Raw genomic sequence first — 14,643 nt, 5'->3', positions numbered from 1 at the left:
ACCCGAACCCAAGCTGACGTGGTACAATGCTAAACAAACAAACAAGAAAAAAAAGACTGTAACGAATTTCTGAAACATGCGGGTCTGTGTATAAACATATATACATGTATGTAGGTATAAGTGGGTATATAGTGCATGTAGGATTTCTGGACCATATGTGGCAACCATTCATGTCATGTACGCTGTGCAGGCTAACTCAATGTCATCACAATGAAGCACATTGCCATTCTAGAAGAACAGTTTATATTCTAGGCTTATCTGACATCTGGATTTGCAGCAAAACATATTCTGGATTTAGGGATAGATATTAGCATATCATTTCCATAGTTTAAACATTGGCCCAGGAGAAAAATCTTGTTGGCTTGCGTTGCTTCGAGCGATGGATTAATACTGTTTAGTTGAATGGTTGAGGATATATAAAATTTATAGACAAGACGGAGTACTTTTGGTTCACAACGACCTATTTTGTGTTGCCATGTGTGACCGATTTATAGCCTGAAAGTTTTTCATTGTCCAGTGTTGGAAGGAGTAATACTACAACAGATATGACCTTGGAACAAGGGGACGGCTTGCAGATCTAGGTATGTATGCATGCAATCGTTCTGAGCCAACTTTCTATTATTTTTCATTATTTCCTTTTATTAGTATGTCGAGAAAATTACAAGACTCATTTTATGTCTGCAACCTGCGGATGTTCGTGGGTTTCCCCCGGGCTCTCCCCGGTTTCCACCCATCATAATGCTGGCCGCCGTCGTATAAGTGAAATAACACCAATCAAATAAATAAATATATAACTAGAGCCTGGCTCTGAAGTGGGTTCAAGTTTAATGAGCTAAACCTAATTGGCAGAGTAGTTTGGACTCAGCTTATGGCTATGTATATTGTATTTGTACAGTCAACGGCACACGGTCGTGTCGCTTCAAAGTAGAAACATTGCAGAAGCAACAAAAACCATGTGCGGACTACAGTGATTGGACATTGTATCCTTACACTATATCCTGTACTATATCCCCTTATACGCTGTCTGTGGAACTGGGTGTAACACAATCGAAATGTTTCACAGTGATTGGACTTGCGTAGAGTACACTTAGGAATATCCCCTTCCGTACTGTGTAAGGTGCTGGGTGCAACGCTGTCGAAAGGTTTGGTTTTAATTATCATTGTTTAACGCCATATCCAAAATTGCGTCACAGACATTCGACAGGGTTCAGTTTCATAAATGGAGGAAAATGGAACGTCCGGAGTATATAAACCATCTACGCCTGGCAAGTTCGAATCGACGATATTGTTTTTTATTACAGAGCTTCCTGACATGCAACCCTAAAATCATTCTGCCGTTAGATCATATACTACAAGATATGAAATATAACTCATCTATTAAGGTTATATTATGCTAAAACCTGTAAATAATTTAAAATATGGCAGTGTCAGAAACAGTGTTTAGGGTGAAGTCGATAGGACCTTAGGTTACTGGTGTCACTTTCCCGCAAGACATACTGGACTCTGCCCATTCCCCAGCATGCCATTTGTTTTAAAATAATGATGACCCGAGGCAATGAAATCTCGCCGTCGAAGCTATGCTTATGTAGTTCAACATTATGAATTAGAAAAATGTTCTAACTTCATTTTCTTTGCAAGGATAAGAATTTTCAACATATCGATGTGTAGAGCTTGTGTCGTTATGTGTCACTGACTAAAAGCAAATAGGCGACTCGCTAAAAGAAATAGACCATAGTTTATTAATCCACCGGTCCATTGAACCTTAACAGTGCAAGTTCTCTAATATTTTTGTGGGTTTTTTATCCGATTTTTCTGAATTATTTTATTAGTTCATCGCTAACACTTTCTTTCTCGAATCCTGAATGTGGTATACCATCCATGCTATCCATGACGACTTAGTCCTATACCCTACCATCCATAACGACTTACTCCTATTTTAAAACCTATGCCACCCTACTGACATTCTACCACATCGTATCTACGATGAACGATAAGTGGGGTGTCGCCTATGTCCGTGGGACAGAATATCCCTGCTGTGTGGCAGCTGTTTCACGGCGTACCGTATAATTATGGTTGCGATGGGCGAGATCAATGCTTATATATGTATATCAATATAACTGAATACTCACAAACATGTAGCAATAGATGGGTGAGTCACACGGAATGGCAGCACAATCAGGCCTGGATAAATGCCAGCCGCAGTGTTATCAGCTTTCATGACCTCGTCACTCCCATTATAATATAGCCCATGAACTCAATCCAGCAGAAAATCAAACTTTTGCTGTACACAGTTAGCCTTTGACAGACCTCGACAATCAGAACTCACTGACGACGAAAAGGCAATTTTGAACTCAGCAGGTCTGTGTGTGTCCGTACATTATTATACTTTACACGCTGACATTATTTTATTTGCAGATCTATTATAGGAGAACTGTACACTCAAAAGACAGCAACCTTATAGCCTTTGGGTTGTTTCTGTTTTCTCTCAAAAAATCGAAGTGCCATGCTTTCTTGCATAGCAAGTTGTCATGGTTTCTTGCTTCACGGTGACATGGTGTCCTGTATGTCGAGGGGCCATGGTTTCCTGCAAGGCTAAGTACAATGGTATCATGCAAAGCGAGGTCCCATGCTTTCTACGCGGCGAGGTGCCATGGTTTTCTTGGTGACAATGTACAGTGATTTCCTGTATTTCGAAGCGCCATAGTTTCTTGCATGGCGAGGTGCCATGGGTTCTTGCATGCGATGTGCCATCGTTTCTGAATGGCAAGGTGGCATGAATTCCTGCATGGCAACGTGGAATGGTTTTCCGAATGGCGACGTGGCATGGTTTCCTGAATGGCCCCTTTTCCTAAATGACATGGTTTCCTACAGGCAGGACTAGAGTTTCCCGTCTAGAACGGTGACCATTAGCAGAATGGCGAAATGCCGTGGTTTCCTGCACACCGTGTGTCGTGGCTTTTTGGCTTGGTGATGTACCGTGGTTTCCTGCACGGCAAGGTGTCATGGTCTCCTTCAGATAAGGCTGGGTTTTTCCTTCAGGAGCTGAGACAAGTTCAGAGTACGGCAAGGTGACGATTTTTTACTGACTCATGTTACATCCAGCTATATCTACTTCCTAAAAATCTTGTTTGATTTCTGTTACCACTTCTTAATAAGAAATGAAAAATTAATACCTTAATAGCCCATAATCTCAAGGTAGAGATGTACGTGCATGTACACAATCAGATGTTCTTATAGAAACACTGTACATTATTAGCAGTTCAGGCGTAGATATATCGTGTATATATGCTCATATAGAAGTATGGTGTAGCCTTATTGACAGCGTACGGTTGCTACATGAATGTCAGATCCACATGCATCAATACACAGGCACCTGCTCATATACGGAATATTATTAGCAGTTCTGACGTAGATATTAGATATCAGATTTATTAATCAAGTGGGCGATATTTAGCTAAAATCACGTGGTTATATTCCACAAGCTGTAATAAAACGATCCGGTCGATTAAGCTGAGAGATGTGTAATCGTTTTTCCTTTTGAAGTTGTTTCCTAATAATCGTTCTAACATTCAGTGAAATGGTAATCTCTTGCACAAACAAGTGTCATACAGACCTGCATATATGTATATATCTACATGTAGTAAATGTTCTGTGGCTGACTTTACTCTTGCAAGCATCCAGTATTGTAATGTGATAAGGGATTTGTGTTTCTTGCTGCATACAGAAGCTGCATGTTGTTAATTGTCCATGTCTTTGCCACTCATGAAATTGCAGTGGATTTAAATACACCAGGCACTGTTACTGAAGTCCATTAAAGCGCACCACCTGAATATTTTAAAATACGAGAAATCTCATTTAATGTGTATGTCTTACTCACACAAAGCTATGATAAATATATATGTACAGCAGGATAACGTGCGTACAGCAGGAAAACTTGCGTACAGCAGGGAAACGTGCGCACAGCAGGAAAACGTGTGCGTACAGCAGGAAAACGTGCGTACAGTAAGAAAACATGTGCGTACAGCAGGATAACAAGTGCGTACAACAGGAAAACGTGTGCGTACAGCAGGAAAACGTGCGTACAGCAGGAAAACATGTGCGTACAGCAGTATAACTTGTGCGCGTAGCAAGAAATCATATACCTATAGCAGGAACATATATGCATAGAACAGAAAATAGATGCATAGAACAGGGAACATATACATACAGCAAGAAACATGTATACAGCAGAAAAAACATACTTACAACACGGAGCATATACGCATAGCAGAAAAAACATAAACATACAACAGGGAACATATACGTACAGCAGGAAACATGTATACAGCAGGAAAAAACATATACATACAACAGGGAGCATATACGCATAGCAGGAAACATGAATACAACAGGGAAAAAACATATGCATACAACAAGGAACATATACGTATAGCAGTAAACATGTATACAGCAGGAAAAACATAAACATACAACAGGGAACATATGCGTATAGCAGAAAAAACATCAGGAAACATATATACCAATTTATACGCAAAACATGTACGTAGAGCAGGAAAGGAATACTTCTCCAAATACAAGGCTAGAAACTTTCTCATAAACATACAACAGGGAACATATACGTACAGCAGAAAACATGTATACAGAAGGAAAAACATATACATACAACAGGGAGCATATACGCATAGCAGGAAACATGAATACAGCAGGGAAAAAACATATGCATACAACAAGGAACATATACGTATAGCAGGAAACATGAATACAGCAGGAAAAACATATACATACAACAGGGAACATATACGTTCAGCAGGAAACGTGTATACAGCAGGAAAAACATATACATACAACAAGGCACATATACGTACAGCAGGAAACATGAATACAGCAGGAAAAACATATACATACAACAGGGAACATATACCTTCAGCAGGAAACGTGTATACAGCAGGAAAAACATATACATACTACAAGGAACATATACGTACAGCAGGAAACATGTGTACAGCAGGAAAAAACATACACATACAACAGGGCACCTATACGTTCAGCAGGAAACATGTGTACAGCAGGAAAAAACATACACATACAACAGGGAACATATACGTTCAGCAGTAAACATGTATACAGCAGGAAAAACATAAACATACAACAGGGAACATATGCGTATAGCAGAAAAAACATCAGGAAACACATATACCAATTTATACGCATAACATGTACGTAGAGCAGGAAAAGACTACTTCTCCAAATACAAGGCTAAAAACTTTCTCTTGGAACATATTAAGAACGGATTCAAAATTGACACAATACTTGAGTATGTCAATGCACCTCTTTTTATATAATTTCAAATCTTTCTCTATTTTAATTTGATTCTCGATTTGGAGCTCGGCTTTCCATTTAACTGTCTCATTTGCATTCGTTCGAATGTTTAGGTAATGGAAGTGGGAAAATAGTTTATGCAGACATAGCAAACTACTTCATTGCGTGTAACTATATAGTGTATATCTAGCAACGTTACTTTTAGTGAATGAAAATATGAAGTAAGTCTTCGCGCCTTTTGAAAGACAAAATCCAAACACGAAGTAGGCATATAAGTTTCTTTTGAAAGACGAAGTCGGGAAACACGGGATCAAACCAGAGTCGGGACATACCAAAGGCTTTAAAAATGATACATGTTGCTGCCTCGCTTAGCGCTGAGCACAAAGAAGTTAGAGCAAGGGAAAAGGACTGGTTGGCCCGGTGTGAGTATAATGTGACTGGGTGGGGTATCTGTTGTCTTTGACATGATACTTCAGTGGCGGCAACACTTTGGTGGCACGGACTCGCCCTGCCACAAGAAGACGCAGTATATGTTCACACACATAATGACTCCTGGTCGTCATATGACTGAAAAATTGTTTATTCATTGTTTTGAAAGACAACCTCAAACCGTCCTCAAAACATTTTGGAAACGTTTTGTTCGGCATGATGAAAAGCATCTTAAAAGTATCTATAGGCCTGTACGGCGATCAACCTGCATATACTACAGTTTACATCATGTGCATAGCAGGAAAACAATATTTCTCCGCAGGAATTCCTGTAAGCCACAGGTTTAGGAGCAGTATAGCATACATCAGACTTACACGCACAATATAGGCCTACGCACTGAACTGGTGTATGTTTCTTCTTGAAATGTAAAACATTTTTCTTTTCATCACTATTTTAGATTAAGCTAGGACATATAATTAATGATCCGTAAAAGTCTAATTCTGCTACACGGAACATTCCGGAAGACCCAGGCTTCTCTTGACAGTAGGCCATATTGTTTCGTTTTGTTTTTAGCAAAAGGTGATGAAGGCCTCCGTGAGGAATTGAGGCTTCACTATAAGTTTGCCTACAACTGAAAATGTCCATAACTCATTGATAATTTGCTTGTTTGTTTATTAAGACGTCGGACGCATTTGCTACGGAAGGTGAGGGAAACTCCCGCTGTCACAGCTGTGCCCTCGAAATGAAGGCCTAGCCGAGGAGTACAGTGAACTGCTGATAGACGATGTCCGGGGAGACGCTGCCTCTCAATACTGGGGCGGCGAACATGGCTGATCTGGACGCCGTACCTCCGTGGTTCGTGCGCCATGTCAAGGTGATAGCCAGGGTTTGGGGGGTCATCACACTTACAGGTGAGTCTGGAAACCATGCATGTAGATGGTTGTGCTCAGTTTTAAATCTTAAACCTGAAATATATGTTTAAATATAGCTGACAAAGTAGTTTGAATTATCCCAACCTCACGATAGAACGCGAGATGTATCCCAACCTCATGATGGATCGCGGAACGCGGGATGTATATATATATATATATATATATATATATATATATATATATATATATATATATATATATATATATATATATATATATATATATACCCCGGTTTCCAGCTTATCCTTATTTTACAAGATACCAATAGAAGCCCATTATGTGGTAAACTCATGAAGGTAAACTCATTGGCCACCCATGCCGGTAAACCCAGTAAAGAGCCATGTATGAGCATGCAGGCAGCATTCAAATAGCCCCCGCGGTACTGTGTTACATAGATCGTCTGTAAATGGCAGGCGTGTCACGCATGAAACCCTTCTCGTTCTTTGTCACAGATCATCAGTGTGCCAAGTGACGTAATATCAATGTGTTTTGATATTTGCAGAAAATTCCATTTTGAATATAATTACGATCATGAAAATGGATTTGTGTGATAGATGTCGTGCATATACTGAGGTGGGCATACTTTCTTGTCATCGTGGTGCAGCTGGTAGGCCTACTCAAGTTGTCATCGTCCACATTTAACAGCTGGGGTCGGTTCATGAAGCATGCTTAGTGTTAAGCAGCCGTTAACTAAGTGCACGTCATATCTGTAGAACATACGTTCTACAGGGCGTATTTAGCTAAGTAAGCTTCATGAAACCGGCCGCAGTATCATAGCTGCAGTAGGCCCCTCTACAGCACCATTAACACTGTTTCAGTAGTGTCGTGTAAACAGTGAAGGACGAGCAGAGTCACAGAAGTGGCAGCACTAAAAAGCTTATGTATAGTACTGTATGTCACTCCACATGGGTGTTTTTGTTTGTCAGATCATCGAGGATACTTTTCGCCTCACATGCTGTGTGAGCTTTGTGTTTTCGATGTCATACCGTATAGACACGACACAGTCACAGGCTGGCGACTCGGTGAATCTCATATACAGGCTAAAATACAGACCTGACAAGAGACGCGTTAAAAGTCTCAGACTCATGCATATAATTAACTTCAGTCTGCGTCCTAAGTCCTTTTCTTTTATCGCTTATAACCAGCACTGAGTATCGGTGTTTTATCGCTTATAACTAACAGTGTGTACTGGTATTTTCGGAACTGAAATACTGTTTAATCATAGCCTTACTATGGTTAAAGTTTGGAATCCTCAAAACCACTAAGCACGTTACTCTAGTGTCTGTGGGAACGACTCGAGTTTTTGTGGGTTTCCTTCGCAACCACTAAGAGGTGCATTACTCTGGCGTCTGTGGGAACGAGTAGAGCTTTTATGGGTTTCCCCACAACCACTAAGGGGTGCATTACTTTAGCGTCTGTGGGAACGACTGGAGCGTTTGTGGGTTTTCCTCAAAACCACTAACGACTACTCCGGCGTCTCCTGCAACGGCTAGAGCTTTTCTTTCCTTTCTCTCAGAACAGCTAACCACTAATCCGTATTTATTTATACAAATTTACGTGATTGTTGCTAGGTGTCTCATGGCGAGTGAGAGTGTGGGGATCCACAAATCCAGTGACGGGGAATATGTTTATAGCAGTACGCCTGTGTCATGACTAAACGTCACAACAAAGGCTGAAGCCGATCGTCAATGCCTCGTATAATTGTGTTACTGGGGCCTTGCTGGCCCTGATAGTTAAGGCACAGGCTCGTTTCTACTAGCCTGTGATAACCAATCAGTAAGCTTATCTATATCACAGTTCAGGCAGTCAACCGATCATGTGTTCAAATTCAGCTCTTTTTATTGTTGCGACTTGTCAGGAGGTTTGGTTTGTGGCGGTCACTCTGATTTTCTCTACCGATAAACCTGATCGCCGTCATGTCTTCATGCAGTACCGCGTTAGACATCAGTCAGTCAGTCAGTCAATCCATCAATCAGTAGATTCAATGCGCCATTAGTGGTCTCTCACTTGTTTAATTATTGACCTACCCTAAGTCTTTTCACGTTTTCAACTGCCTCTGCAACCAATATTTTGAAACATTCCGAGAGATCTATGGGGTGTAGAGAAATCATTTGCACAGTTTTTTTGAAGCTTGCATCTTTAATGACACAAAGAAATCAATTTTGGCGTAGCTTTCATAATAATTGTATGTATAAATTCCAAAAGGTTGAAGATTTACAGTATGGGTTATGTGTACGTATGGGTCTAAATATCCATACCCATTTAAGACGGATCCCAGGGGACTGGCAGTGTACAGGTCACTTGGGTGGTAACAGTCTGTCGGGATATTGAGGAGTCCAGTTCCATTGTCTGTCACCTGTAACATGCGGAAAGGTCAACCAGCCTGTAACATGCGGAAAGGTCAACCAGCTTTCTGTGCCGTCCCTTTGTCGTTCACCTATATTCAAGAATCCTTAACCAAGAAAATGGCAATGGTTCACTATATCATTTAATCTAGGTTAACACTTCAACTTAAATCTTTGGGTCTTTTTGAAAAATAGGGGGACGTGTGATGCACGTTGCATCCTGCTTCCTGTTACTCGAACATGGCGCACCCATGACCTAGTGAGAATTCATCCTAAATAAAAACAGATTATATTATTTGTTGTCTTTTCTTTTAAGGCGCTTCCTCACTACTGGGCACTAACTGATTTATTGATTAATTGATTTATTTTAACGACAATATCAAGAATTTTTCACGTCTGTGATGGCGGTGTGGTTTATGGGTGAAGGAGACCAGTGTGTCTGGAGTAAACCAGCGCCTTTGGGCATACTTGACACACTTGACAAACACCTAGGCTTTAACAATGCGATCAGGGCTGACGCACGTGCTTTAAAAACCTGGACCCTCCGTCCGATGAAATCATCTTGCTCTTTATAAAATTTGTTTGTGGACAATATGCATGCTTAAAAAATGATGATGAAGATGATAATGATGATGATGAAAATGGCAATGATTCACTATATAATTTAATCTAACTTAACAAAACAACACTTCATCTTAAGTTAATCGCATAAATATAAACACTGTGCGTGCAAGGACGTATGTCATAATATTGAACAGATAACGTGTCAGTGATATTTATTAGCGTCGTATGAATAGCCTTCATGGTCCCATTGAACGCACACGTTAGCTCCTTGTCTCCTTGTTAGCTCCTTTCTTCATTCTGTCATCAGCTGATAAAAATATATTCGGATGTTTTAATAATTTCGTTAGGCCCATTAACTTTCCTTTACAAAAGCAGAATAACTCCTGCGTCTCCTTCCTGTCTAGTGAGCACTAAAATCTTTCGGCAATCCACATCCTTCATGCGTGACGTTGAAATCGGGGAATGCGCTGATTCGCTACTCGTGCCATTTTTATACCTGAATTTGCAAGATGTAGATCAGACAGTCATCATTAAACAACATCAGGTTAAAATTTCGCCTTTGTATGAAGATAAATTGTTATTCAGAATCCATTATGAGGTGCGATTTACGCAAAAGGTTAAACTGTTTCAACCACCAGAATTTCGATAAAACCATTTATGAATATGTCATTTTATTTTAGTGATTTGGACAACAGCCATCTGGACTTTAGACGAGCATTATAACAGAAAACATGTCAGCGCGGAGAAGCTGTACGTCAGCTGGTATTTGATGTGAGTATCAGAGAACCTGTCAGTACGGAGAAGCTGTACGTCAGCTGGTATTTGATGTGAGCATCAGAGAACCTGTCAGTACGGAGAAGCTGTTCGTTAACAGCGGCGCACTTTGTCCACCAGCAGAATCCTCGCTTATGCAGGAATATAAAACAAAACACTACAGTATAGGGAGTAAAACAGTGACGAGAGTATGACAGCTAACATATGGTGATATTTATTTTAAATATGGTGATATTCAATTTACCTCCGTTTGGCTTTTTTCCAACTGCTCATGTTAACACTTGAAAGGTAGCAATACATGCACCCTAGTACCATGCATGGCTTCAGCAGAATCAGGTAAATGCAGCGATTTCAGTTGCAATTCATTAGACGCCACTTATTCAAAACGCTTTGTTGAAACCACACTTGATTTTATTGGTTTGATGCAGTGGGGGGGGGGGGGGGGGGCATAACGTAAATGTCTTTTAGGTGTTCTATAAGAAAAGGAAATAAGAATGACAATGCAGTGAAGAAACGTCTTGGGAATGTTACTGTAGGGACCAATGCCATCTGTCTTCCACAGATCGTTCTACTTTTGATTCATGTGTGTATCTTGTCGTTTCAGAGCTATTGCCATCTTTATGACGTTTGTAGAAGTCATATGGATAATTAACAAGTCTGCGTGCTGTAGGTGAGTTGGTCATCAGTAACTGGTCATCACTACACCCACATGATTCTCCTCTGTAATACTGACCATTACATGTATCATGCAAGATGACGACCAGTAAATATAGAACGAGAACGACGAATATTAACCCAAATGTTCCACATTCTCCCGCGTGTAGCTTTTGTAATATTGTCTTGGACACAACAAAGGATCATCACCACGAAAATCTTTGTACAAAACATAAATAAATATAAACAGTACATCGGGACATTTACTTTACTGGCTAATTCCGATAAAAACTCCGATGGTTAAAGCGCTGGCTCGTTCAGGCACTTCATCAACGAGATTGCGTGTTCGAATTTAACATTTACTGTACGGATGTCGCCCTAATTCAAAAGGTTTGTCAGGGTTTCCAGCCGTAAACCTACTTCTTGGTCTGCCAGTGGAATAGTTTAATATTTAGAGTTGTATACATGTCTCGCCCGTTTGGCCTAGTTCCTAGTGACATCAAGTTGGTTCCGCAATTTTCAACTGAATACCAATTTGTCTATGGGCCAGTAGTTATGGTGAGAGGGTTTGGTTAGCAGAGACAAAGCAGTGCTATAAATCCCATGGTTTCTCTGTTATTGCAGACAAGACGGTTGCTGCTTTGCCGTTTGGAGGATCTTCCTCTGGCTGGACAACTGGAAAAGAGGCGTTCTTTACATTCTTTTCTCAATCCCTGCCTTTCTCGAGGGATTGGGCATTTATATGAATCTCATTTGTGGTGAGTAAACACTGGACATACTCTCCTTGTCCCTTTGTTTTGTGCCAGATTTTTTGTGCTTTGCTACTTTATATTTCTTTGCCCTCCTCATGTCTTATGTTGTGTAATTTTTGTCTTTTATATTTTGTTCACTTCCTAATAACTTTTCCTCTAATTCTCTTTGTCTGTAGCGTTGCCTACAGTTTTGTTAATATCTGGCTTACAGCCTTATTACACCACCTCTCTAAACATACATACATACGTGTCCAGAGAAAATGCATTTTGTCAGGTATTCCATCGTTTCTACCAATCTGTTTTCTCGTTGCCCTTAAGGGTTCATGCTGATCGTCTTGGGCTGTCTTTACATTACAAAGACTTTTCGTTACGGAGGCTACACTATCATCCGTGAAGTCCGCAGCACTCAGTACGTAGAGTCGGGCGTGGCTAAGCCCCGCGTGATCACCATGGAGGTGACAACCCAGACTGACGATGATCTTTACTACGCCGATCTCTTCAACAGGATAGACAGCATCAAACCAGTAGAAACCAAGAAGTAGGAGGAGTTTCAGTCGGGAAAACAGGCAGGGCCAACTGGATGGTTCGCTCTTCTGAGCCAAATGGATTGTTTACAATGCCATTACAAATTAGAGAGATGACTCCAAGATAAACTTGAACTCAGACCTGATGGAATATCGAGTCACTGCTTCTCTAAGATACTAAACGTGATGGGCGGTGCTTATATGTGATTTATGTTCTCTCAGTTTTTGGAATATGGAAGTCTTTTGAAATGCTTTTCTTGGGAGCAGACGCAGAATGCTCTTGACGTCACTGTGAATTGTCTCCTGATATACATGTTTAATATCAGAGCACTTCAGTTACATAAACCAGCCACATATATAGCATATGGTACACAGCTTGTGTCCTAAGCGAGAATTTTGTCGATACCTAGAGGTCCTACTGTCGTTGTCGATTACCAACAATGCAGACATCATATGGCTCATTAAGCTAGACTTAGAATTCTAATTTGTAGGCCCAAATGCAGTAAGACAGTAAGAGAAGGTATTTTAGATACAGCTTTTATGATGTGGATTTTACCCACCATAAAAACCATGAAAGAAAAAAAAAATTGATGTAGAAATGATTAATCCAGTGGTTGCAGTTTACCGTCTCGTGGTCTTCTACTACGGAACAACAGAACTGTGCCGTAATGTAGCGTAATGCAACATGAGCAATGCTTGATGGAACGACTTTACATAAACCACTCAACCAGTGTTACTATGCCAACGGTGGCTTGCAAGTTTCAGAAATTCCGGGCAGATGACCTAAAATTTGATGTGGCCTTAAACTGTTTAATTATTTTTAATGCTTTTGGATCCCGCGCAACTGAGCGTACTTCCGGTAGCCAGTGATGATGGTCCATGATGGATATGCTAAGATTCCTACAGTGTTTACGTGACTGGGATTGAATCACGAGGACTTTCAATTTCATCTGCGCAGAGGTATTATATTTTGCTCTAACCGTATACTCACAATGGTGTTATGTTGAATTTTAGTGTCCAGAATGGTAGCGAAAGTAATATTATAAGCCTGAATGGAAGTATATGCGTGAGTTGCAATGTGCAAAACTGGTGAACTCCAAGTCATCGACCCTGACTTTGATCCTGTTTTTCGTGAAATAACTGCACCAGGAGATTGTTAATTGTTAACCACTTTATATCTAGACACATCTGATGTAGCTGCGTTCTGTCTGACTAATGTAGAGTCGATTCCAGAGAGAAGTTTCAAACTGCACTCTTCGATGTCTCACGCTTTTAAGAGCAGATTTTAGCAGACCATTTAATGTTATTCTTTTTACTTTTTAATGAACTAGAAGATTAAGATACAGCAAGTTTAGGAAAAAGCCCAGCGCGTACTCTTAACCACTGGGTCAACATATAATTTTCGCTATTTTGTAAACCCTGCTTTCTCTATATACACGATGAAGTCTTCCTTGACAGCAGTCTTGAAAGTTTTTTTTGAAGGCCTTACCATGCGGTACAGGCCAACTTCCTTATGCACACAAGCACAAGTCATCATGTTCTCAGCGCCACCTAGGTGGCAGGTACCAGACATCATTCACAAATATGTACATGTATGTATACATACATACATGTAAACGTTTTCTCAGAATGTGAACAAATTTACAGCATAACAACGTGCTAAATCGCAAAGTTATATATATATATATATATATATATATATATATATATATATATATATATATATATATATATATATATATATATTGGTTTGATGGCAGCCCCATTCTAACGAATGATATATATGAAGTTAAACATGGTTGTAGGATTAATCATGACTGGGATTTGTGTATTCTCAGTGTTCTCTCTTTGCATTATATATTGGCGCGTTTATATAGTGCCACTATTTCATATACATGGAATGTATACATGCATTTCTCTATATATAAAGTTAAAGTCTATATTCAGTCTCCCAACAAACATTAAATTTACATACGTCATATGTACATATTTCAGAACATTTAAAGTTAAAGTCTATATTCAGTTTCCCAACAAATGTTAAATTCACACATGTTATATGTACGTATTTCAGAACAATTCAAGCATGTAAAATTTCCTAGAAGACTATGTTATATTTATATATTACCTCTTAGGCGACAAATTAAACATTGATATACATGCAATATGTGTTTAATATCAAAATTCATGTTGACTATGCAACTCTATGCATAACACTATATAAGTATTCAACGGCTATTTATCTGTGTACATCATTCCATTATAATCTGATATGTAGGCTTACAGTGGTCATTTAAAGCTCTTTCTTAAATAAGTTAAACTATATATTTAACGTACATGGTAAATTTAACAA

The 14,643-nt window shown here is 39.7% G+C and overlaps 1 protein-coding gene across 1 annotated transcript; it reads left to right on the top strand.

The window, feature by feature from the left end:
• Positions 1-246: 246 nt before the first annotated feature.
• Positions 247-13,981, top strand: LOC135468704 (uncharacterized). Its single transcript, XM_064747099.1, has 6 exons — positions 247-581; positions 6,428-6,659; positions 10,270-10,360; positions 10,968-11,033; positions 11,642-11,775; positions 12,088-13,981. Exons 2-6 carry the CDS (start codon positions 6,533-6,535, stop codon positions 12,309-12,311), a joined length of 642 nt encoding a protein of 213 aa, XP_064603169.1. The 5' UTR covers positions 247-581; positions 6,428-6,532; the 3' UTR covers positions 12,312-13,981.
• Positions 13,982-14,643: the final 662 nt, after the last annotated feature.

This window comes from Liolophura sinensis, chromosome 6 (assembly GCF_032854445.1).
Source record: "Liolophura sinensis isolate JHLJ2023 chromosome 6, CUHK_Ljap_v2, whole genome shotgun sequence".
Taxonomy (NCBI): Eukaryota; Metazoa; Mollusca; class Polyplacophora; order Chitonida; family Chitonidae; genus Liolophura; species Liolophura sinensis.
This window is presented reverse-complemented; position numbering and strand designations above follow the sequence as displayed.

Bases quoted from the DNA above. Each gene is read 5' to 3' on its own strand.
- LOC135468704 (XM_064747099.1), top strand. From the start codon at position 6,533: ATGTCCGGGGAGACGCTGCCTCTCAATACTGGGGCGGCGAACATGGCT. The intron at 10,361-10,967 runs GTGAGTATCAGA...TTGTCGTTTCAG, and splicing joins TACGTCAGCTGGTATTTGAT to AGCTATTGCCATCTTTATGA. The intron at 11,034-11,641 runs GTGAGTTGGTCA...CTGTTATTGCAG, and splicing joins AACAAGTCTGCGTGCTGTAG to ACAAGACGGTTGCTGCTTTG.